Source organism: Sarcophilus harrisii, chromosome 2 (genome assembly GCF_902635505.1).
Source record: "Sarcophilus harrisii chromosome 2, mSarHar1.11, whole genome shotgun sequence".
Taxonomy (NCBI): domain Eukaryota; kingdom Metazoa; phylum Chordata; class Mammalia; order Dasyuromorphia; family Dasyuridae; genus Sarcophilus; species Sarcophilus harrisii.
In genome coordinates, this window is record NC_045427.1 from 5,738,747 (window position 1) to 5,763,820 (window position 25,074).

At 61.5% G+C, this 25,074-nt stretch overlaps 1 protein-coding gene across 1 annotated transcript; it reads right to left on the minus strand.

The window, feature by feature from the left end:
• Nucleotides 1-1,649: 1,649 nt before the first annotated feature.
• DDX1 (DEAD-box helicase 1) lies at nucleotides 1,650-22,619 on the minus strand. The gene is made up of 25 exons (XM_031949191.1): nucleotides 22,088-22,619; nucleotides 20,444-20,495; nucleotides 20,057-20,120; nucleotides 17,414-17,443; nucleotides 16,314-16,410; nucleotides 13,958-14,005; nucleotides 13,215-13,298; nucleotides 12,813-12,896; nucleotides 11,989-12,065; nucleotides 11,459-11,531; nucleotides 11,287-11,363; nucleotides 11,062-11,176; nucleotides 10,166-10,304; nucleotides 9,305-9,365; nucleotides 8,631-8,729; nucleotides 7,993-8,082; nucleotides 7,579-7,767; nucleotides 6,832-6,883; nucleotides 5,184-5,330; nucleotides 4,650-4,741; nucleotides 3,735-3,894; nucleotides 3,465-3,532; nucleotides 2,865-2,960; nucleotides 2,625-2,745; nucleotides 1,650-1,925 (listed from the first exon to the last, which is right to left on the minus strand). The coding sequence occupies exons 1-25, from the start codon at nucleotides 22,101-22,103 to the stop codon at nucleotides 1,795-1,797; spliced, it is 2,262 nt and encodes a 753-aa protein (XP_031805051.1). The 5' UTR covers nucleotides 22,104-22,619; the 3' UTR covers nucleotides 1,650-1,794.
• Nucleotides 22,620-25,074: the final 2,455 nt, after the last annotated feature.

Genomic DNA, 25,074 nt, shown 5'->3' on the forward strand with positions numbered 1-25,074 from the left:
TCCGAGGCCGTCTCGCCGCGCCCCCTCGGTGCTCCCCACTCCGAGGCCGTCTCGCCGCTCGCCATGCCCCCTCGGTGCTCCCCACTCCGAGGCCGTCTCGCCGCGCCCCCTCCGTGCTCCCCACTCCGAGGGCGTCTCGCCGCGCCCCCTCCGTGCTCCCCACTCCGAGGCCGTCTCGCCGCGCCCCCTCCGTGCTCCCCACTCCGAGGCCGTCTCGCCGCGCCCCCTCGGTGCTCCCCACTCCGAGGCCGTCTCGCCGCTCGCCATGCCCCCTCGGTGCTCCCCACTCCGAGGCCGTCTCGCCGCGCCCCCTCGGTGCTCCCCACTCCGAGGCTATCTCGCCGTGCCCCCTTGGTGCTCCCCACTCTGAGGCTATCTCGCCGCGCCCCCTTGGTGCTCCCCACTCTGAGGCTATCTCGCCGCGCCCCCTTGGTGCTCCCCACTCCGAGGCTATCTCGCCGCGCCCCCTTGGTGCTCCCCACTCCGAGGCTATCTCGCCGCACCCCGTCGGGGTTCCCCTGATGTTTGTCCCAGAATCCCCCCCTCCACCGCGGCAGACAAGCGCCTCCACCCCAGCAGCTCCGGTCCTGGCCGGGGAGCCCCAGGGGGCCCCACGAGGGCTGGAGCGGCCCGGAGCCCCAGGTCTGGCTCCCAGCCGGCCGCCCCGCGGCCCCGGCCCTCTCCCGGGCTTCCAGACCCATGCCCAGCTGGCTGTTGCCCTTCTTGGAAGCCCTCTGGGTCCCGGCCTTGCCTGGTCTCCCGTGTGTCCCGCGCACCTCCCGCGGGATCGCCCCGAGTCTCCCTCAGGTTGGGACCTTGTGGGGACCCAGCGGGCTCTCCTTCCCCTCCCCCGCCCCCCCCCAAGGCGCCCCTCTGGGTTTCTGGGTGCAATTTCTTTGGGTTCCGGACCCTTCCACACGTGTCCCCCAGCCGGGTCTCGCCACTCCCCGCCCTCTACCCCACAGATCTGTCTGTGCCCCCCCCCACCCCGTACCCGTCTGTGGGAGCCTCCGCCCGCCGCCCACCAGGACTGCAGCTACAGGCTCCACTTGTCCCTGCCCGAGGCCGGGCTCCACCTCCTGCCGCGGACCCCAGGGGTGTCCGTTTGGTTCTGTTCTAAGGCGCTCCGGGGCCTTCCCCTTCCTCCTCCCCGGATCTCCCGGCCTCCACTCTCCTAGCTCTGAGTACTTCACAGCAAGAGCCTCCCACTGCCCTTGCGCTGAGTCTCCTGCCTGAGCCCCAAACTTCCAACACCATTTCTGAGAGCCAGCAGGAAGGAGGCGACCTGCCGCGGGCAGTGCCCACCAACCAGGGGCCAGTGCCGGGACTGTTCAGGGCCTGGGGGTCAGGGGGCATTCTTTCTGAGACAGCCAGACCCTTTTAAGGGAGCCTTCAAGTGGAGCAGCCATCCCCAGGCCCCATAGCCATCCCTTCCCCAAGAGAGCTCCCGGGCAAAAAGAAAGGGGGCATGGAAACCATGCCCCGGGCAGAGGGAGGTCCCTCCTCTCCTTTCTTCCTGCAGCCTCTGCTGGAAGGGGCTCCCTGACTCCAGCCTCCAGCCTCCGGGCCCCTCGCTGCCCATCTGCCCCAGCGGACGGCACTTGGCTCCCCACTCAGACGCCCCGACACAATGAGAGAAGGGCACATGATGTCGTCACTGAGCTGGCCTTTTTATTCTTGACAATTGCTAAGGAGAATAATGATACTCGAGCTCCTTGACATGCAGGAAGCTGGCACGACTGCCACGAGCGCCAAGGCGGGGCGGGGGCCCGAGCCTGTGGCAGGAGTGACCCCTCAGAAGGTCCTGAAAAGCTGGTTGGGCAGGTAGCCGAGGTGCAGGAACGAGGTCTGGGCCTCCTTCTCCAGGGCAGCCAGTTCTTGCACCGTGGGCGCCAGGATGTCCACGTGGCCTTTGTAGGTCCCCCCTGTGCAAACACGCACATATGAGAACCGGTCAGCGGCTGCCCCCACCTCCTGTCCCCAGGCAGAGGGGCCCCGCGCTTTGGTGCTTCTGATCTCGGGGTTCCCGGAGATGTGGGGAGAGGGGGCACAGCTCCAGGCCCCAGATCTCCCTGCCAGCCTTCCTTAGGGCTGCAAGACTCCAGGGGGAGAGGACTGCGGGGGGCCCTCAGCAGGCCCTTTGTAAAAAACGCTTGAGGGCCCGGCCAGGCAAAACCAGGCTTTAACCTGACCCCGTACGGATACTGGTTGAGCCCGGCTCCCACAAAGGGAGAATGCCTTGGTTTGTGGGGGGGATGGGGGAAGCTACTGTGGACTATGGACCCTCCTATGAGGGGGCTCAGACAAGGTCTGAATCCTGCCCCGTGGGAGGCCTGCATCCTGGCAAGGGGCGGCCACTTCCTCCCTCTCGGCCTCCCGCCCCCTCTGCCCCACGGCCCCCGTCCCGGGGGGCTCAGACTGGGATGTGGGGCGCACGGAGGCGATGAGGTCTGGGTGCTGGCCCAGAACCCCCATTGTTTCTGAAGCTGCTCCCAAGGATCCCCTCCCACGCAGCCTCGGGCATCCCCCCGAGGCCCTCATGTTCTAAGCCCCTGCTCTCAATGAGCAGGCAGTGGGGGATGCCCCCCCCTGCTCTCCTCTGCCGCGACCGGCCACCAGCTCACCCCCAGCGGCTCTCTTCTGCCCGTAGGTCACCTTCCCATCAAATTCATCCACGGGGACCTTGATGTCCGGCTCCACTTGAGAGATGGTGCAGTTCAGGTGCTCCTCGATCTCAGAGAGCAGCTACAGGGCCGGGCCAGAAGGGGGCGCTGAAGGAGCCTCCCCACCCCTCGTGCCCCCCCAGCAGCTCCTGGCCCTGGCCCCAAGCCCCCCCCCAGCCCCACCCCGGTGAGCCCACCTACCTGCATCTCGTTGTACCAGATGGTGCAGCCGCCGTCCTCCTTCAGCCGCGTGTTGTAGCAGCCCTTGCCACGGCTGCTGCACACGTGGTACCAAACCTGGGGCAGACGGGGCGGGATGGAGGACAGAGCGCAGGATGCGCAGGGGCTCCGCCAGGCCCTGCCCCCCTCTGCCCCCCTCAGTTTGCAGATGAATCCCTGTATCCCCAAGGCCAGAAATCTCCGGGCCCCGACCCACGGGACAGTCTCCGAGACCCAACCAGAAGCGTCCCCATTGGTATCGGGCACTTGGTGTCAAACCCTTGGCTGGGGGGCAGGAAAGTGGGGAGGGGGGGGGCTCAGTCTTCTCATGTCATGTTCGGTCTGAGGCCATTAACACTTTCCGTGGGTTTGTGGCACATTGAAGCTACGGGGAGATTTGGGCGCCGCGTCCTTTTGGTTCCAAAGGTTCCCTCTTTTTGCCCCGAGAACCCAGAGGAACCTTCCTCATTCTGAGATGCTTCGAGGCAGAATTCAGTTTGCTGCAAAACCCCTCAAACCCCACCCACCCCCGACACCTGTCTCAGAGAAGGGACAAGCCGAGGCGGCCCCCACGAGGATTACCTTCTCCTTTTCGGTCGCCACCAGGGACACGGCCAGACCCATCCTGAAATCATCCGAAGGTCCACGTCAGAACCTGGCCCGAAGCTCCTCGGGGCCCTGTCTCCCCCGTCTCCCCCGCCCTGTCCCCAAGGGCGGTTCCTCTCTGGGGGCAGGATCCGTGCGTGGTTCTGCTTCTCCGGGCGGGGTGGCGTTTATGCTCGGGTGCAAGCGGTGTCAGCCACGGCGCCCTGGCCCGGCCCCAACACCCCATCCTGAAGGCGTTTTAGCGGCTTTCCAGCGCCTCTTCGCGGCCCTTTAGGGTTCGGGCCTGCCCGGTAAGCCAAGGTTTGAGCCCTGAGAGCCAGAGTTGCCATTTACCGTAAGGGACCCCATGGATGTCGATCCCTCTGGCAGCCACATCCGTGCAAATCAGGAAGCGGACGTCTCCTTTCTGCAGAGGGCAGGGAGGGAGAGAGACGGAGATAAGGAAGGAGGGAGAGAGGAAAGGATGGTGTCATGGCAGCTCAACACAAGGCAGGGACTCAAATCCCTGGCACAGAAAGGGGCAGTGAAGGAACCGGTGTCTGCCATGGGCACAGAAGCCCTGGCAAAGCCTTTCTATCCAGAGGGGGGAGGGGAAGCAGCCCTCCCCCCGCCACTGCCCCTTGCTGACCCCAGGCCTTCTCTCTGCGCCCCAGTGCTCAGGGTGCTTGGGGTCCCAGCCAGATCCCGCTCTCCGCACTGACCAGCTGCTGTCACAATCACCCATGTGGCAAAGCAGTAAATTGGGGCTGAGAGAGGGCGAGGGGCTGTTGGGGCCAGAGCTGGGGCCTTGCTCTGCCTGTGGGCACTGCCCAGGGGCCCACAAACCCTGACGACCCTCCCAGACCAACGTGCCATCACCAGTGGGACACTTTTCCCCTAGTCTGTCAGAGGGGTGGGCTCCAGACCCAGGGGCCTGCACCCGCTCCTATGGGAGGCTCCTGGGGGAGCCCGGGCAGAGAAAGGCCAGGTGAGACCTGAGATCAATCCAACCCCCAAGGAGGCGCAGAGCAGTGCCGGAGGCGCCCAAAGGTCAACAGCCCCGGCCTGGGCAGGGAAAGGGGCTGGCACCAAGTCTGCTCCCAGACTCCCTCAGGGTGATCCCAACCAGTGTGAAATGGGGCCCGCAGACTTGGGGGAGCCCCAGGTCCCCAGGGCCAGTACCTTAAATCTCTCCAAGTTCTGCTTCCTCTCATGGGGCTTCCTGTCACCGTGCAGACAGACGCAGGAGAACTGGTGCCCTTTCTTGTCCGGACCTAAACAACAGCACGGTGCACACTGAGCCCAGAGAAGGGGGCTCGGGGCTGATGATGTCACAATGGGGCCCCCAATCACCCCCAATCACCACAAACTGCACTGAGCCCAAGGCTGGGTGGAGCCCCCCAAGGGGAGCTCCCGAGAGTGTCCAGAGGCAAAGGCCAGTGCGCCGCCCCCTGCAGTGTGCCCCTGGCCGCCGGGCAGCTGCCATCCCCGAGCCGCCGGGTCCTGGGCCATGGCCAGTGGGACCCGGTGCGTGAGGAGCGGGGCTGACCGAGGCCGGCCCAGGGCAAGGGGAGACTCGACATAAAGTGGTCACAAGAGCTTCACATCCCCCCACTCCCCCTGCTGGGACTCCTAGGCACACCAGGCCCTGGGAATGAGGCGGATGCCCTTGTCTGGAGCCCCCCGCGGGGCAGACCCCAGCCTGGGGAGACTCGCCTCCGCCCTGCTGCATGAAGTACTGCTCTAAGTTGTCGCAGTCGATCTTGGTCCTGCAGAAGATGATGGCCTGGTCCATCTTGTGCTCCTTGATGGCCCGCACCGTGTACTCCCCCTTCAGGATCTTGATGGCCTCCGACCACATCTCTGCGGATCACAAGGGACGGGGATGCCATGTGGGAACAGCCCGGCCGGCACAGGGCACAGGGTGGGCATGGGGAGCCCTAGCTGGCGCAGGGGACAGGGCGGGCACATGGAGCCCCACTCGGGCCACCCCACGTGGGCACGCTGGGGGCTGAGCCACCTGGCCCCGAGCTGAGTGGGGTCAGGGGGCTGGGGCCTTGGGCCACCTCATCCTGGCAGATCCCGGGCCTGGGGCTTCCAGGGAGCAGCTGGGAGACCCAGGGCCAAGTCCTTCCCTTGTCTGCCTCAGCTTCCTCATCCATAAAATGGGCTGGAAAGGGAACGGCCCAGTGTCCCCGCCAAGAGACCCCTGAGCCGGCACCCCAAAGTCCCACCAGTCTCTTCACAGACACCCCGGGAGGCCCCCTGCACCCCACTCTAGAACACTCAAGTTTGTTGGGTCTTTCTGAAGAGCAACCGGAGAGCCTTATGCCCTTGGCAGTGCCCAGTGCGAGGCGAGGTCATTGGGAGCAGTCACAGCTTCTGGGGGAGACCGGACGCAGAACCTCCCCTCCCTGGGACCTCCTGAGACAGAAGCTTCCTCCATTAATGGAGAGCGCCAGTGGCTCCTTCAAAGTTTATAGTCTTAGTGCTGCCCACCCTCGGGCATATGGTTGGCATGGATCAGGCCTTGCCCTCGGGCACGCAGCTGGCATGGAACAGCGCCACCTCCTCCCTCACAGAGGGGAGTTCCATGTGGGCAGGGGCACTGCTGCCTCAGGGCCGGCTCTAAACGAGGCCCACCATGTTTCTCCGCTACCTGCCTCTGACTGTGGCCCCATCTGGGGTTTTCTTGGCAGACGTACTGGTGGCTGGCCATGCCCTTTCCAGGCCATCTTACAGATAAGGAAACTGAGGCAAGTTCAGTGTGACTTGCCTGGGAAGCTAGGGAGTGTCTGAGGCTAGATCTGAGCTGCTCCCCCACTGCTCCATCCTGGGGCCCCTCATCTGGGGGGGGAGGGGAGGGCAGACCCTCTGCTTGGGTCCATCCCCTCCCATCTCCCCTCCAATCAGTCCCTCCGCCGTCTTCTCAGATGCCCACTGTCCACACACAGGCCCCCCACGGCTCTCAGCCCCGTCTCCCTCTCCCCTAGATTGTACAGAGTCTCCCCCAGATTATCTCCACTTTACTCCTCTGTGGGGTTATGAGCTCTGGGAGGACAGGGACACAGATGGTGCTTAATAAATGCATCTGTGTAAACCTATCTTACACCACTTTCCTTTAAAGAGTTGCCCCGGGGGGGGGGGGGCACCTGAAAGCAGGGACATTTTCTGGGCCTTTCTAGCCCGAGGGCCTGGCACGGTGCCCCCCATCCTAACCCACAGGAAGCCAAGAGCCCAAAGGCAGGGCCCAGCTGCCAGGGGAGGACCCTGCTGACCAGGGGCCGCCTGGACAAGGCACAGGGTGGTCAGTCTCCCGTGATGGCCCCCTCCCCCCCAAGTACTCTAAAGCCCCCTCACTCACCAGGGCTGTTGGCCCCAGGCCGGGTGTTATCCTTCGCATGGACCTCATCAGTCTGCCCAAGACAAACAGAAAACGGAGCTTAAAACAGGCGCTTTTAACGAGCCAGGAAAGCCAGAGGGGAACGTGGAGGCGGGAGGTCCGAGGCCGAGGAGCCTCCCGTTGGCAGGCCAGTGGATGCTGCAGGCCGGGAGGCCGGAGACCCGCCACGCCCACCACCTCGAGCTCCCCTGAGAGCATCGGGTGCCCCCCACCCCTGTATGGGTCACTGCCCTCAGGGGCAGCTGGTGGCTACACTTCCCCCCAACAGGGGCCTGGGCCGCTCCCAGGGGAGCCCGACACATGCCTGGACACGCGGCTTCTCTGCGCTCGGCTAAAGGGGGACATTGGGGAGCTGAAGAAGCCGAAAAGGGAGGTGCCAGGAGGGTCCTCTGGGGAGACTCCAAGTCTGGGAGGCCGGGGACAGGCCCACCAGGGCCCCAGAGGACCGGGAAGAGGAACGAACGCGCTGCGCGTAGAGGCGGCTCTGTCCCTCTCCATGTGTCAGAAGGGCCTGGGCGGGAGTCAGTTTGACCACAGAGGCCGGGGCCGCTCCAGGAGTCAGTGGGGGCCCCTCAGGGCGGAGCCTCGGGTTCAGCCCCATCTGGATCCCCTCCCTCCTCTCCCTCCCCTCCAGGGCTCCTCCTTCTCCCCCCCTCAGAGGCCCAGCCTCAGGGGTGCTTGTCCCCCCCTCCCCCCCCAGGCACCTACTCGGATGTGGTTCTTGCCCAGCCTCTCCCAGAGCTTGTCCGTCTTGGGGTTCACGGGCACCACCACGTGGTGCACGGTCTCGGGGACCGAGTCCTCGCCCTTCAAATCGACCCAGGTCGGGAAGTGCATGATCTTTTCCGAGAGCTTCTTGACATCAAAAGAATGGAGCGTGGCCGAGCAGACGATGACCTGGAAGCACAAGCCGACCCCTCACCAGCGGCCCCCCCACCCCGACCCTCCCCCACAGAGGTCAGGGGGCATCCCGGGCCCACAGAAACACTGAGACATGGAGGGCGCTGGTCCCAGAGCCCCCTAAAGCCAGCGGGGGTCCCTCCGGACGGCCCCGGAGGGGACTGTGCCCAAGGCCTTCTTGGAGCTTGAGCCGGGGCTCTGAGCCCCAGAGAGGTTCTGTACCTGAAGCCTTTTTCCATCCGAGGTGATCTGTGGGATCTGACTGTGAATCCTGTTGATGAAGTCCGAGTAGCCCTGGGAGAGGAGCCCGTCCTGCAGGGAGAGAGGGCCGCAGCCCCGGCGTGAGCAGCCCCTCCCCGCACCCTCCGATCCCCAGCTCCCAGCACCACCTGGGGTGACTTGGGGGGCTCAGAAACAGCTCTGCGAGTTTTATTTTCAAAACCAGCAGAATTCTGAGACCCGAGAAGTCAGGGACTGGATCTCAGCTTCCCCACACCTAAAACCGGCCCCTCTCTTCACCCCCAACTAAGGAGCAGAAGTGGGTTCCCCCAGGGCCCCGGCCTGTGATGACCGCCTTAGCACCCAGGAGTCAGGATAAGGGAGAGTCCTTGATCTTTATTCACGGCTATAGGAAGTGAGAGCAGGGACAGGAGTCTGGCCAGCAGAAGTGCCTCTGCCTCTCTCATCCCACCCCCCAAACAACACATCGGACTTGCTCAGAGAGGGGGCGGGGCCGTTCTTTCTCCAAGCATATGCTAACAGAGCATCGTCCAATTGCTAATCAGCCCTAAGTGCTGGGACCTCAGGGCATCTGCTGAGCTTCAGCCCATTACCCCAAGCCACCCCCCAAGAACACTCACGGCTTCATCCAGAACCAAGAATCGGATCTGGGACAGGTTGAGCTTCCCAGTGGACACCAAGTCGTCCAGTCTCCCCGGGGTCCCGACCACTATGTCCACCTGAGGGTCACGGGAGGAGAGCAGAGTGACCCCGTGAGGTCAGACAGGGCCCTGACGCGGTGCCAGCTCCCCTGCTCCGGGGGGACTTGGGGCCCTCCAGGACACTCGGAACTGCCCCCTTTGGCCCCTCCCCGTGGAACAGAACCCAGGGCAGCAGAGGGGAGGCCACTGCCAGCCCCGAATCCGGGCAGAGGGGGCCAGAGAAAGCCCACAACCCGACTGTGACCCCGGGCACTTCCCCCAAAGGACAAGCCTGGCTGGGCTACTTAAACTCTGCAGAGCCCTATGCTCTCTAGGCCTCAGTTTTCTTATCTGTAAAATGGGAGAACTGCCCTGGGTGATCAATGACCAGGCCCCAGAACTTAAACCTATGGAAATGTCACCGCCAGGTGCCTGCAGTCAGCCAAAGGATCGAATGAGGAAAACTCCTCCTCCCCCTCTTCTTCCCCTTCCTCCTTCTCCTCCTCCCTTCCCCCTTCCTCCCCCTCCTCCCTTCCCCCTTCCTCCCCCACCTGTCCAGCAGCCCCTGGACACACTGCCCCCACTGCCCCCCAGGCCCTGGCCAGAGAACTCACCCCCTGCTCCAGCACAGAGAGCTGGTCCCGGGCTGCCACCCCTCCGATGATCAAGAGCTCCCTGGGGGAAAGAAACTCAAGGGCTTTCCAAGGCACCAGAGAACAAAAGCACGGCCCGGCCCAACCCCATGACCCCCAAGAGGCCTGCGCCAACTCTGAGGGCCCCGTGCTCCTCCCAGGCACGCCCCACACCGCCCTGCGGGGCACCCACCACCCAGGTCATGCACCCCGGCCCCCAGGAGGGAGCACATCCGAGTCCTTGCTGACCACCCTGGCCCCCCTCTCCCGGTCCTTCCTGCCCCTCAGAAGTCGGGAGCCCCCCAAGCCTCATGGGGTCATTAGGGAGGACCAAGCATTCTGCTCTGGTGCAGGGCCTGAGCGGGCCAGGCCGTCCTGTACATCCCCCCATCCCAGCCCCCAGTCTAAAGCCCATTCCCATTGTCCCTAGAGGCTGCCCCTGAGCAGCAGGTGCCCACAAGGCTGCCGCGGGCCTTCAGGCTAAGGAGGGAAAGGGCCGGCAGTTTCCTCCTGGGTGCTGGGGAGGGCCAAAGCCCCCCGCACCCCCCTCTTCAGGGCCTCCCCTCACCCCAATCTGATATCGCCAGAGGACAAAGGAAGAAAGCCTGGGGGATGGGGGCAGGCCTGGAGCGGGCAGGCCCTGAGCCACCTCTGAAGGGACAGGGAGCACTGCCAGGGAAGCAGCCAGGCTGGTCAGGGCCCACGTTCCGAAAGGTCGGAACAGTCTGGCACTAGGAAGAGCCAGAGAAAAAAGCCCCCCACTGGCTCTGGGCCTCTGGGGACCCCCCCCCACATCTAATGGCCCCCAAAGAACCCCCAGGAAGCTTCCACAAGGTTCCCCACCTCAGCTTCGGGTTATCCACATATTTTTTAAACTGCTTGACATTATTCAGAGTCTGCTCTGCCAGCTCCCGCGACGGCTCCACGATGAGGGCTTTGGGAGCGTTGGGAAGAAACTTGGTCTGCGCCACCTGCGCGCTCCCTGTGAGGGGAGGAATGACACATGCTCCTGACTGAGAGCCGCAGCAGCTGGCAGGCCATGGCGGGACCCCCCAACAGCTCAGCTGCCCTCGGCCGCCACCGCCCGGAGGCTGTCCGTGTGTTTCCGGGAGACGTCATTTACCCGATTTAGTCTCTTTTACAGAAAAATCCAGGCCCCAAAAATAACCCAAGCTTTAAAGTTGGGAAAGCTTCTCAGCTGGGAAAGAGTTAATTCGTAATGGAAGCATTTAGGAGGAAATACCTGGTCTGTCCCCGAGGAGTTCTAGCTAACCTTGCCCCACGTGAATGCTGTTCCCATCACAGTAACTCTCATTAAGAGACCATAAGGGGCTTGGGGACAATCCCACAATTGAAAAATAAATGCCCCAAAGCCCCTGCACTTTCCAAAGGGAAATGCCAAATGGCAAAGGCTGAGTCCCTCAGCACGGCCTGTGTCTGACCAGGCTCTCCCCCAACTCCCCTGAACGGGGCCACGTTGTCTGGAGCCGCCGGGGAGGGAGGGACACAGGCCGGGCCCAGCGCCCATGGTGGAGATCCCCCAACGGAGCGGCCTCTTTTGGCCTGCCCGCCCCAAAGAAGCCCCAGGCCTCTGACACCCAAATCGCCCGCCAGCCAGCAGCGCAGCTCCTCTGTCTCAGGATGCCAAGGCCCCTGGGAAGCAGTCTCACCCACGTTTCCCCAGGACCGCTGCCCTCCCCCCCCATTATTCCGCCCTTTTAGAGACCCCCACGCGATACCTGTGTGCTGAGATTTCACAACATGGCCATCAGCAGCCTTGCAGAGCCCAACAAATCCATCTTTGGGGGGGAATTTAAACTCTTCTTCCCCAAAGTTAAATTTCAGTTCAGCGTTCTAAGCAAAGGAAGGAAAACGCCAGACGTGGGCAAAGGGCATCCCAAGGGCACAGAAATGCTAATGGAAACAAGACTCGAGTCAAGTTTGATCAGAACACAAATGTTTACCTTTAAGACACATGCAGCGAAGAACGGTTGGTTCTTCAGGTGGGCTGGTATTTCAAAAGCTAGACCAAGGTCTTTTCCTTTAAAGAAAAACAGGGAGCGGGTGAGAAAATGGCCAAATTTAGTGAAAACGAGGACTCTGAAACCTCACTCTCCAGATCCTTAAGGAGCTCACCATTTTTGGAAAACTTGACCTGCCCTTTGTCAATATCCAGGTAACATCCAATAGTATCGTGCATAGTGAACTCCTAAAACGGCAGAAATGAAAAAGTAGAAATGAGGCACCAGCAGCAAATTCTACCATCGGAAGACACTTCAGGGACATCGTCTCCCAGCCCCTTTTGGAAACTTCTAATATACGTCTTTTTAACGTGTACCGTATCAACTTAGTGTCCCAACTATTCGTTAGGTTTTAGAGGGGACTAGCACATCAAAACACCACTATTAGATTAGCCCAATTTTAAAGATGAGATCCTGATGTGTGAAATATCAAATCAAAAAAACGGTAGACAAGGTTACACGTTTCTATGGCAAAATTAGCAAACCCAAGGATAAACGACTCCCTTGAGCGCTTTGTTGTACAGTCTTGCAGCGTTTAACTAAATGTCCCATGGAAAGTCGGTAAAAATCAAAGTCTTCCTTAAAACGCATAGTTGCGTGTTACTTCCCCGCGCGTCCGACCCGTCTCTCCAGGGAGCAGCTCACCTCTCCGTAATTGTCAAACTGCTTATTATGAGACTTTTTCCCAGTTCCACCAAAGCCAAAGCCAAACTTGTCGGTACCTGGGTGAGGAAACGCTTCTTACTGACCGGTAAGAGGGTGAGATCTGCGCCCGCTCTGCAGCTAAGGTCCCCCCCGCAGTTAAGGCCCCCATTTAGCTGCCTTCACTTTGTGCTATTCGAGTTCCTCTCTCACAGCAGAGCTGCCATTTAACTGACTTTCCTCCATCTCCTCTCTGCCCTCCTAAGGCAGGGGAGCAGCAGGGGGAGCAGCCGGCTCAAAGGTTCTGCTGGGAGGGATTTCCCCCTCCATGCTGCGGAGGCCATTGCCGGCTCAAGGAGGCGGTGTCCAGGAGCTTAGCCGGCCTGAATAATCATGGGACGGTTTGATACTCGGAGGGGACCCCCCCAGACCCATCCAGTTCAACCCCTGAAGCCCCAGGACCTGGCGTGGGGAAGGAAGAGGAGGAGCCAGGTCTTTCCCAGCAGCTCCTCTGCGGCAGGGAGAGCCTTGGGATCGAACCCCTTCGTCAAAGTCCCAGTTCAGAGGCCAACGTGTGGATCTGCTTGATTCCGGCCTCTCCCACCCCTCCAGCCCCAAAGCTTTCACTCCTTGAAAACCAACGTGTCCAAGTGCTCAAGCGCCCGAAGGCCGCGGCGAGGTCGCCAGGACAAAGCCTTTCTGGGCAGACCCGTGGAATGCTGGGATGGAGGGGGGGGGGGTCTTTCCCACTGCCAGGAACCTGACCCTCGGTCCCCTCACCCACCCTCCCCCGCGCCCTCCCCCCGCACCATCCGGGGCCAACGCACCCAAGTCGAGGGAGGCCTGGGAGGCCGACCATCCAACCCTGCACAGGCCCTGGTCGTGGCAGGACACTTCGTAGTAGTGTTTTCCTAGAAAAACAGAGACGTCAGGGAAGATGGCTCGGGCCTCGCCCAGGCACAAAAGGGCAAGTCCGAAGGCACCTCTACTGTCAAGTTCCGATCAGGGAGGAGCAAATGGAGACGGAGGCCTGCAGGGCCACCCCCAGTAACGGGGACCCCCCTCCCCGGACCCAGTGGCTCTGCATTCCCTCCTCGGGCACCACTTGGCCCCCAGCTGTCTCCCCACTGTGGGCATCGAACCGGGCAGTCGGTGCTTCAGACGCCCGCTGAGTGAAGGAGCCTGTTCTGCACGGGCACCGACCCCTCCTCTCTGCCCCGCCCAGCTACCTTTCATGACTCCTTTTGTGGAGCGACACCCGTGCCATTCCTTCACTTCTCGGCTCTGGCAACAAAGACCATCCGACCCGATCGCTAGAGGGGAGGAGAAAGGGGATGGGTCAAGGCTGCCCCGAGGGGAGGCTCGCAGGCAGAGTGACTGGGGGCGGTGGGCCGAGAGCGGGGCATGGAAGGATGCCGCCCAGCTGCCTGCAAGGCCGGAGGCCAGGGAAGCCCGTCCCCTTCCCCCAATGGCACCAAACCCAAAGGGGCCGCTGTGCAGGGGCCTCCCCCTCCCGGAGCACGCGGGGCTTCCCTCAGAGGGCCCCCACCAATCCCCACAGCCCAGATGCTTGGTGTCCTCCCCAGCCACCACGCTCACGCCCTCGGCACCCCCAGCGCCCCCCCTCTCCCCTTTCAGCTTCCCCCCCCCCGTCGGATTATAAGTTCCCTGAGGCCGGGGACAATCCTTCCTTTTCTCATGTGTGACCCCGGAGTTTGGTAGACAGTAGGGGCTTAATAAATGTTGGCTGAGGGTCGGCCAAACTTTATCTCCGAAGGTCAGAGACACTTAGTGAGCGTTGGCTGCTGTCAGGCCTTGGCCCCGCCTCAGATGTCCCCCACGTGTCCCCGAGGCCTTTGTCCCCTCCAGAGAGGGTCGGCCCAGAGCCCAGTGTGGCCACCTCAATCCCCTTCGGCCGGGCCGGGAGGAGCCACCCCTTGGTCCCAGACCCTGCACGGCGAGAGCCACTCACCGAAAGCCGATCCCCTGTCGTACGGGTTCATCTGCCACTTGTTCAGCACTGAGGGAAGGAAGAGAAGGGCCCAGCTGAGATTGCGCGGCAGACAGTGGAGGCTTGGGAGGCTGCCGTCTGTCCGAGCAGCCCAGACCCCGGGTTGGTTAGAGGGGGAGGCCTGGAGGGGTCCGGAGCAGAGCCGGGGCAAGAGCCACCTCCCCCCTCAGACAGGCCTCTGCCTCCCCCAGGCCTGTAGGATGCCCCCGGACGAAAGGAAGCAGCTTTTCTTCCCCAGGTCACACGATCCCTGCTAGCCTTTGGCCAGGTCCGGGCCTGTTTCTCTCACAGAAATCCCCTCCAAAGGCCGGTGGCTCCCTCCCAGCTCAGAGCCGAATTCTCCTTTCCCAAGCTATGAGCCCTTCTTGATGCCAAAGAAGCTCCTTCCTTAATGTTTTAATGGATTAAGTGGGGCCTGAGCTGTTCCGGAAGTGATCCTGGGAAAGGCCGGGGCAGATGAGGGAAGGGGGGCTCCCCTGCCAAACCCCTGGCTGCGATGGGGAGGGAAGGGCTGGTGTCTGCAGCATGGCGGCCCCCATTCACCCTCCGGAGCTGTGCCGGCAGGCGGGAGGCCAAAGGACTATGAGCAGCTCTACAGGAGCAGCCAGATGCGGAACGCTCCAGATCAGGGTGAATGCAAACCCACCCAACTGGCAAGGTCAGACACAGCCACGGGGGAGGGGCCGGAGGCAGAGGGAGGCCCCCAAACGCCCCAGAGGCGGGCTGCTGGGAGCCGGCACTGGGATGAGTGACTCTGACTTGAGAGTCCCTGTGAGGGGTGTGACCTGGGAGGAGTCTCACAGAAACCACAAGGCATTCTGGGGGGGATTTTCAGCCGGAGACCCACAAACTGCCTGCCAACGTCACCGCCCGGGCGAAGGGGCAGAGGGGAAGGAGGCGGGGGAGGGCTGGGGCGCCTCGTGGGGCGCGGGAGCGCTGGGGCATTCCAAGGACCTGAGCTCGGCCCAGACGACAAGCAGCAAAGTGTCTCCGGCCCTCTCCTCCCTCACAGAGGCGGGCCCTGCCCCCCGGGACTCCTGCCAGTCCGGCTCCCTTTCCTCCTTGGCTGTGAGGAACGGCCGCCTGGGCAGAAGAACTGCTGGAAGATGACTATCTGTTACAAAACCACATTTCCGAGCGCCTTGGGGCGCGAGATCCCGCTGCCAGGCAGACGCCCAAGGAGGTGAGAGGGCTCATTCACAAGCAGCACCTTCTGCAGAACAACAACTGCCCAGAGGGCAATGAGTGAGCCCTCTCTCCGTTTGCTGAATGGCCTTTTTGGGTCTGGAGCAGGAAAGGAAGGTCCCCACTCTTGGCGGCCTCCTCTTGAAGCCTTTTGCTGCTCGTCATTTGTTTCTTTTCTCCCAGTAGAGAGATGGGAATGGGAGCAAGAGATAAATGGAGGCTGTTCATTGAAATAGTTTTTTTTTTTTTTTTTTTTTTTAAGCCAGCCTACTTTGCTGCCACACAGCTCCAGGAATTAGAGAGTTCTGTTTTACACTGAATTGAAATTAGCCCCTAAAACTGGACTCAGGCAGGTGCAGTTCCTGCAGACAGACAAGGTGGTCTCTACACTCTTCCCTAGAAAAGTTCCTTCACATCCTGGAAATGATCCCCTCTCCCCCTCCTCTCCCTCTCTGCACACATGGACTGACCCCTCCTCTGGCCCTGCCCATCGGGCAGCTGCCAGCTCATGAACCATCCACCTGGCGGGACGAGCCGGAGGCCAAAGGCTCACATCCCCTCAGAGACCTTGTCGCTTCGGCTCCTTCCCAGTGTTCTCAGTGACTCCGAATCCAGACGCACTGACATCTCTCTGCAAGTGCATTCTCTGCTTCGTATGATGTCAGGTTATATCACGCAAGAGAATCCCGGAGCCTGATTCTAAATCACCTTCTAAAGATCCTAAAAGGCTGCGGCCTTTGGAGATCGCCCAGCGTAACCCCTCCTTTAACAAATAGAGCCAGGAACTGGGAGATGTGCACTGACTTGGCCGGTCTCCCAAGCCAGAACCCAGGGTCTTCCCCTTTGGGAGACCCAGAGGATGGCACCAAAGGCGGCACTGCCCCCCCCCCCCGACGCCTGGGCACCCGGTACCGGCTCACACAAAGCGGCTGCCACAAGAATGGGGCTCCAATGAACCCGAGGCCAGCCAGGTTGCTCCTCCCCGGCCCACACAAGGCAAATCTCTCCTCACGCCCTTCCCGCTCTGCCCTGTCCTTGCTGTATGATTGCACCAGTGACACGACTTAAAAACAAGCCCGACGCCCACCCACGAGTTCACTGTGGGGGCCAGACGCTCCCGGCTGCAAGTTACCTGCGCCCCCTGTCTTCACGGTGGTCTTCCCTTTCTTGCCCTCCTGCTGGTCTTTCAGGGTCTCATAGACTATCTGGATGACCGGGATACTGAAAGCCTGGAGAGGGAAGAGACGACGCTTACCAAGACCGAGCCACGCCATGGCCGCAACAGCGGGGGAAGGAGGGGCGGTGCCCCAAGCCCGGGCAGGGGGAGCCCTGCCAACCCACACCCTATGACCAGAGCATCCCCAGATGGAAGATGGAGGGGCGTGAGGGCAGCCTGCGGAGGCAGCCTCTGAGCCTGGGAGATGGGTGGGTAAACCAAGGCCCCAGACACCAGCCTATCCACAAGCAGTCCCACCCAGTCCCACACCAAGATGGTGGTGTGTCCCCGCTCTGAGACCTGTGCCCAGAGCACAAGCTCCCGGCTCTCCGCCTCTCCCTCCGCCTGCTCTCTGCCAGCCCCAGGCCCTCAGCTCTGCCTTCCCTCCAAGGCCCCTTTCCCCCCCCCGACCCCTTAGACAGTTTGCCCTGTGTTGGGTCTGGCCAAGCTTTAGCCTTGAGAGGGGATCCCTCCTACACATGTGCTGCTGGATTAAGGGGGGCTGCTCAGCCCCCTGCTGCTGGTGAGCCTGCTCCTTAGGCCAGCAGCTTGGCCCTTCCCATCCGTCCTGAGCCCCCTCTTGGGTGAGAGCCCTGCCTGCCACTGAAGGCAGATCATGCGCTCCCTCTCCTGCCCCGGCTCATCTCCTGCCGACCCAGGCCATGTTGTTCGCACCCCCCTTCCCATTCCTGCCCTCCTCTCATTTGTTCTCAGTCTCTCCTGGCCCATTCCCTTCCATGCAGACACACCCTTATTTGCTCCATCTGCCCGTCCAGCCCTTTCTCATCCTCCATCTTTCTTCTGAAAAAGCCCGTCTACACTGAGGCCTGCATTTTCTGTCCTCTTGCCCTCTTACAATCTGGCTTCTGACTCCCTCATTGTCTCCAAGGGACCAGGGGTCCCTTAGCAGTCACCTCCAATGGCCTTCCCTCGGCCCTCCAACCAAAGCCCCTTCTCTGCTCCCACCATCTGTGTCCCTGGGCATCACTGGCTGCCCCAGACTTAATGACCTGCGCTGCTGCCCTTCCTGCCCCCACCTCTCTGCTCTCCTGCCCCAGCCGTCTCTATGCCGCCTCCAACTGGACGGCCAGTGGATCTCTGAGACCCACCTTACTCACAAATCTCAGTAGGTCCCCATCCCCCAGCTTTGCATTCTTTCTATACTTGACCAGCCCCTTCTCTGCCCCCACCTTGACTCCCGGTGGCATCCTCCTGGCCATTCCTCAAATATAAGCATGTGCCAACTGGCTGTGCCCGTGCCCAGAACCCTCTTCCTCTGCATCTGGGTCAGCTAGGCCCCCAGAATTGTCTTCTCCAGGAAGCCTTCCCTAACTTTCTTAATTCCCGGGCTGCCCCAGGACATGATTTCCCCTTTGTTCTGTCTGCTTCTTGTCTGGGCCCAGAGTCTGCCTGCCACCCCCCCCCAGACTTGGGGCTCCTTCAGGGTAGGGACCGTCCTTCCCTTTCTTTGTACCCCCGCACAGCGCCTGGCACCCAGCAGCTGCTCGGCAAACGTTCACTGACGAATTGAAGGCAATGAGTGATTTCTACTCACAAAACTTTATTAGCGTCAAATCCTGAGGAGCCCAAAGGGGTAAGTCCGAGTGTCCCGTAAGGCACATTCCCCTCAAAGCAAAGCCCTAACCCTGAGGCTTCTCCCAGTCCCACTCAGGGCTCACCGTCCAAGGGCTGGCACTTAGTCACTGCGGCAAGAAGCCGCCTCCAGCCCAAGGCTACAAAATGAAGCCCGCCCTCGTTTCCGCCGAGAGCGTAAACACTTCAAGTGCGCCAATGGGCCAATGGGCAACTCCCGACAATCCCTTCAGAATTCAATTAGGCGGCACTGCCCAAAGGCCTTTTACTTCCCGTCTTCCGCTTCCGTTTCTGCAGCCTGAAGGAGAAAGGCGGACTCGAACCGGCCTCCAAATTAGCTTTAAAATTTTCCCTCATTGGTCCGGGCTGCCCGGGCCCTTTCACTGAATGTTCTGTTGGGGCCCTAATCCCCAGGCCCGGGCCGGGCCTCTGTCTGGCCCAAGTGCTGGTAAGCCCCCCAGGGCCCGTGGGGCAGGCTGACTCGTTCTAGGGCCAAGGTGGGGCGGAGGAAGGGCTGGGGAGGCGGAGGATGGCGGGGCCCTGGGGCAGAGGTCAGTCCTTCCCCAAGGAGGGTCCGAAAGTGTCAAGCCCCAAATTTAGAAAGAGTCTTGAAGCCAAGAGAAGAGAAGACACAAGGAAGACAGGACAGCCCCTGCCCCCTCCCCCCCAAGATGGACAAGAGAGCCTGGGCTCGTCCTGCTGGGCCCCGGCAGCTGTGGTGGCAGATTCAGGGGAGACATTGAGGACGTTCCCCAGCAGAAGCCCCGCCTCAGCAGGGCCCAGCTCCCTTGCAGTGGGGGTCCCCAGCACATTGGGGGCCTTCGAGAAGGTATATCGGATACTCGTTTGCAGTAACGGGATTAAATGAGGTGAACGACCACCAAGGTCCCCCCCCAAGGCTGAGATTCTCTGCATAGAAAAGTCAGGACCAGAAATCTGGACTCTTCAGTTAAAAGCATGGCTGGACACCCAAGAAACAGGGTGAGCCCTGGCCGGGAGCCAGAGGCTGGGCCACGAAGGCTGCGGACAGAGGCCTGGATGGGGCTTCCATGCCGGCCCACGGCAGGGACAGAGGGGGGCTCTCTGGGGCTTCCTGCCCCCACAAAGCTGGGCCAGCGTCGGCCTCCCAGGTAAGCCGGCCTCCATTCGATAGGAGGAGGAGGGGAGGAGCGTGTCTCAGAACTTGAAGCGCTCTCAGAGCAAATGAAGGGAAGGACGGACCCCGCGGGTGCTCCCTACCCAGACCCTTCAGCTGCACAGGCAGCCGTGGAGGGTGGAAGGAGGGTGTCCACCAAGGCCAGAGGAAGACAAGAAAGGCTCCAATGGAGGGAGAAGCCAGGTTGAAGGACCAGACCAAAAAGACGGGGAGTCATCTGCCCAGGGGGCAGCCCCTCCCCTCCGGCCACTCCTGGTGATTTAGATGGGGACAGACAATGCACCTCATGGGAGCCCAGAAAACAACTGCCAAGGACTCTCAGGTCCCCGCGAGGCTGCTGACCGAAAGCGGTTCAGAGAGAAGAGCCAATGTGGCCGAGAGGAAATCTGGGGGCCTGGAGGCCCTCTCAGACCAGAGCTGTCCTCCCCAGGGGGCCGGTGCAGCAGAGCACTCCAGATTGGGGAGAAAAGTGACCCCACCCCTACCCCTGGGCCCAGCCCTGAAAAACCCCCTTTATTCACAGCAGCCTTTCTTGTGGCTTCACCAGATTGGAAACAAAGTGGGGAGAAGCCCTTGTGGGGGGGTAGGGGAGGGGTGGCCCAGAGTGTCAGGCAGGGCTGCTGCAGAGTCACGCAATGGCTCGGAGCTCTCACTCCTGGACCCTGAGATCTGATCCCGAGAAGGTGGGCCAGGAAATCAGAGCAGATCAGACCCTGGGAGGGGACTGCCCGGAGAGGGATCCACAGAGGTGATTGGGGGCGGGGGAGCTCCCAGAAAGGCACAGGACGGCCTGGAGAGGGAGGCAGTCACCGAGTCTTTGCGGGAGGCTGCAACGTCTCAGAGAGGGCGACCGCACACAAACACACTGATGGGGCGGGGCAACTTTACAAGAGCCCCATGTTCAGCCTACCATAAGCACATCACCTCCTCCGAGAATCAGTGGGATGGACTCCGCCTGGATATCAGTTGGGAGGCTGCAAAGAAGGCGTTAAGAACATGAGTGTGAAACAGATTTTAAAAAGTAATCCTAGGAATAACCTAACCTACATTAACTTAAGCCGTATTAAAACACAGCAGGAAAGATTATTCAAACTACTGATCTGCAGACACACACGATTCGAAAGTCATGTAAAATTCTCCGACCTTCAGGAGCAAATGGTCACTGGTGTAAATGACCACAGAAAGGCCTCCCTCGGGCAACAGATAAAAAGCAGGTTGTGGAGTCATTGACAGACCCCTCGGAGCCAAGGACAGAACCGCCACTCACACTGACTCTTGAAGGTAAGTATGTACTCACAGCCAATCCATCTCCTCCACAGCTTGAGCAATCTCAGGCATAACCCCCATTTCTGCAAAAGGAAAAGAATAATTCAGAAGCTAATCAGGAAAGTGGAAAGAAACTCATCCCCCTTAAAGTTCTGCCTACTCTAACGAGGGCCGGGAGATGGCCATTCTGCCCTGCGGGAACGAGCGAGCGCCAGTCCGCCTCCGACATTCTAGGGACGGGAGAGGGGTGGAGCGCCTGCCGGCCGCCGGGGCCCAGCACGGAGGGAGCGGCGGCCAGAGAGCGATGCGGAAGCGCGCAAGGCTGAGGAAAAGGCGGCGCTGCCGCACTGCTTCCCGGGCACTCGGGGAACTCTCGCACTGCTGACGGCGGGGAGGGCCAAAGGGCCGGGCCTCAAGAGCAGCCCCGCTCTCTAGTCTGGGTGGCCGCCTGAGTCACCGCCCAGGGCCCGCCGCCTCCTCCTCGTGCCCGTCTGCAAGCACGGGGAGGAGCCAAGGGCGAGGGGCGTCCCCGCCCTCCCTCCTCCCTTCACCCAAGGAGCCCGCCGTGAGGAAAGCGGCCAGCTCAGCCCCAAGCAGCGGCGCCCGGGACTGACAGCGAACGGCTCTATCGGCCCCTGCGTCCACAAGGCCGTAAGCCTTGTTCAAAAAGCGGGAGGCGCCGCGGCGGCTCCCGGGCGGGGGCGCTTCAGAAGCACAGGCCATTCCCTCGCTCTGAGACGCGCCCCCTTCTCCCCGACAAACAGGCCGGGGGGGGGGCCACATCAGGAAGTCCCCCCCTCCCCCCCCCGGGCTCCCAGCGGCCGTTCGGGTTTCCCGTCGCTGACACGGGCGCCCGTCTCAGTGGGGGAGGGGAGGGAGGCGGGAGGCAGCTTGCGGCCCCCGGGGGCTCGGGGAAGGGAGCGCAGCGGGACGCGGGGCCCCGTGGCGAGGTCCCCGCGGGGCTGGCGCGGCTGGAGCCCTGGGGAGCCCCCTCGGCGGGGCGGGGGGCGCTGCCTTTGACTCCGCGCCCTCCGCTAGGGGGCGCTCTGCGGAACCCATCCCTTAAATCTGCTCAACCAGAGACTGACAAGGGGGGGAGCCCCCCTCCCCCATCTCTCGGCACGGCCACGTGTCCGACGGTCAGCGCCAGATCTGGGCCCAGGTGGGAATCAAGAGGGCCGTTCCCTCGGGGGCCGATGCTGGGGCCGCTTTTAACATTCTGGGACCCGGGAAACGGGCCGGGGGCCGGGGGCCGTGTCACGCGCGAGCCGGAGTAGGGACCGCAACCTGTAACGGCACGCCGGCCGAGGCCCCGCCCCCGCCCGCCGAAGCCCCGCCCCCGCCCGCCGAAGCCCCGCCCCCGCCCGCCAGCTGCGAGGATAGGCTGGGCCCGGGCCTATGACCTCTCCGAGGGGCGGAGGGGAGGGACGCCGGGGCGGGCGCCTGCGCAGAGCGGCCGGGAGAGAAGCCGGTGGGGGGAGGGGTCGGTGACGGGGAGCCGGGGGACACTCGGACTGAGAGACCGAGAGGAGGACGAGGGGAAGAGCCCGGCGCAGGCCGAAGCCGGACCCGAATCCCGAGCGGCGCGGCCTCCCTGACGTGCCCGCCACCTCCCGACGGCCAGCCCGCTCCCCTTCCATCCCGACGGCCGCTCCCCCGGCCCCCACGTACGCACCCGAGAAGGCCGCCATCTTAGCGCTGTCTTCCCTCTGGGAGCCTTCGGCCGACTTTAGTGCGCCTGCGCGCCGCGGGGCGGGCCGTCCGCGTCTTTTGCGCAGCCCGAGCCGCTGCCGGCGGGCTCAACGCGCTTGCGCAGCTCTCGGGGGGCGGGGCGCCGCGTCCACGTGGCTGGAGGCCCACGGGGGCGGGTTCGAGTCCGGGAGCGGATCTCCCTTTGAGCTCCCGGACCGCGGGACGCGGCTGCCCTTACCCCATTTCACAGAACGGAAAACTGAGGCCCAGAGGGGCAGCCTGTGCTCCGGAGCGAGGGTCCTGGGCGGGTAGCGCCCCTTCCGCCCATCTCCTTAGGAACGTAACCCCGGGGGGAGGGCGTGGCTGTGTAACGGGTGTGGAGGAAGCGCCCAATAAGTGCTGCCGGCCTGGGGCCCGGCCCAGCTCCGGGGAAGCTCCTCCTGTCGGGCGCTTTAACGGCGGCCGGGGCGACCCAGAGAGGGAAGCCCCGGGAAGACCGGGCCCGGGGCTCGGCTGGCTGCCGGCGGGTGGTAATTAGCAGTCACGCGCTGATTCGGGGGGGCGGGGCAAGTGCCGAGAAGCCGGCATCCCCTCCCCCAGCGCGCTTCCCGCCGCTTTCCCCAGCAGGAGCCGCGGCGGCTCAGGGAGCTCCCGCCCCGCCCTTGTGCTCGGGCCCCGCCCTCCCGGGCTGGCGGCTTCCCGAGAGGAAGCTCGCTTCCGCGGAGGTGGGAGACCTGGGCCTGGTCAGGAACCGAATTCGAATCCCGCCGCGGACTGCTCCCTGTGCCCCAGACAAGTCACCGACGCCGAGCCCCAGTCTCTCATCTGCAAACGGGCCTAAGGCTGGCACCGTCCCCCAGGTGCTCCCGAAGAGCTTGCAAAGCGCTACCTTTTAGATGCCGGTTCCTGGCCCCGGCTCGTCCTCCACAAACCAGCACGGGCCCCTCCCCCACCTGAGGAAGGGCTTCCCCTGGCCCCGTCACCTTTAATTCACTTCTCAGTTACTTGCATCGGGTCGCGACCCCCACCATTCCGTTACAACTTCTCTCAACGTCACCTGACCCCTCCCCCCTCCCCCGGGCCCCCGCTGCCGCCGGGCAATCCGGCCCTGTCTCCTCTGCCAGCTCCCCGTCCTCCCCACAGCGACCCCTCCCTTCCCGAACCTCCCATGGCTTCCCCTCACCCCCTCTCAAGTAGGAGCCCAAGCCTTGGTATTTACAGCAACAGCATTCCCGGCGCCCCTCGTCTCCGGCTCGCCTGTTACTCAGGGGCTTTCCTGCCTCTCTTGTCCTCCCTCCTCTTACATGCAGAGACTTGGTCTTGTTCAGGGTAATAGCGCTGCCTGTCCAAGACCCCATCCCAAGGGCTCTGCAGCAGTTTGTCTCTACTCCTCCCCCATGGCTCTGTAACTACTGCCTGTAAAGATGCCGTGTGTCCCCCCTCAGAAAACCCTAACGACCCCCCCTTCCTGCGAACTGCCCATCTACATCTCTTGTCCTTTGTCGCTAAACTCTCAGAAAGGCTGCCTACACTGGGGTCTCCACTTTCCCTCTAATATCTCTTCTTAACCCTTATAATCTGGCTCCTCATCCGCCCCAAACTCGGCTAAACTGAGCTAATGTCAAGTCCTATGACCTGTTCTCAGTCTTTGTTCTTTTTTTTCTTTAATAGCCTTTTATTTACAGGTCATATGTATGGGTAACTTTACAGCATTGACAATTGCCAAACCTCTTGTTCCAATTTTCCACCTCTTACCCCCCACCCCCTCCCCCAGATGGCAGGATGACCAGTAGATGTTAAATACATTAAAATATAAATTAGATACACAATAAGTATAGCTGACCAAAACGTTATTTTGCTGTACAAAAAGAATCAGACTCTGAAATATTGTACAATTAGCTTGGGAAGGAAATCAAAAATGCAGGTGTGCATAAATATAGGGATTGGGAATTCAATGTAATGGTTTTTATTCATCTCCCAGAGTTCTTTTTCTGGGCGTAGCTGGTTCAGTTCATTCCTGCTCCACTGGAAATGATTTGGTTGTCAATCCTTGTTCTTAACCTCTCAAATCTCAACTGTGATCCTACCCTCTAGAGGAAGCTTCCCCAAATTCTCTTAATCTAATACCTGCTAATAATTTCCTATTTATCCTAGATTTAGCTTGTGTTGTGTATACTTGTATGCTGGGTCCTCCATTAGGATTGCAAGCTCCTCGAGCACAGACGTTGTCCCCATGCTTTGTATCTCGGTTTGGGAGGCTGCACAACCACCTGCAACAAAAGATCATGCACATGCTCCTTCCGCTTTAGTCTGTGCTCCAGCACCTTGGACCCATCAGTTACAGCGAGTGGAGAAGTTCTGAATGCTGCGGCTAAGTTCACTTTGGCAGAATATTTTCCAGGAATGTCCAGGTGGATAAAGAGATTACCCACATGTAGCCAGAGCTAACTCAGAGTCTGGTAGGTTCCAAAGGAGAGTGTGGGAGGGGAGAGGGATTATTAGATTGGTGAGCAAACTCAAGGTCTAGGGAGCCACTGTGCGCCTGGGAAGCCTGTCCACCAGCCCCATCCCAGGAAACGGAATCGCCTCCATCTGAATTGTCTTAGGAAGATTCTGAAGATCCCTGGTGGGAGAAGAGACCAGATGTCAAGGTCCTTTCTCTGACTCAGCTGCTGAGCATTCCCGCTCTGCTCCAGAGCTCAGCTCCTTTGGGGTGGCCACCTTTGACCACCAAATGCATGCTTGTCAAAAAGATTAAGAACTCACAAAGTGGCCTGAAAAAGTGACACAAGGACACTCTCAAGGTCTTAAGAACTTTAGAAGTGATTGTATGATATGGGAGACACTGGCCCAGGACCCCACAGCATGCCATGCCCTCATCAGAGAAGGTGCTGCCTTCTATGAGCAAAACTGAATTAAATTAGCTCAAGATTTTGCAAGGTGCACAGAGTTAGAGAAGTCACCCCAAAT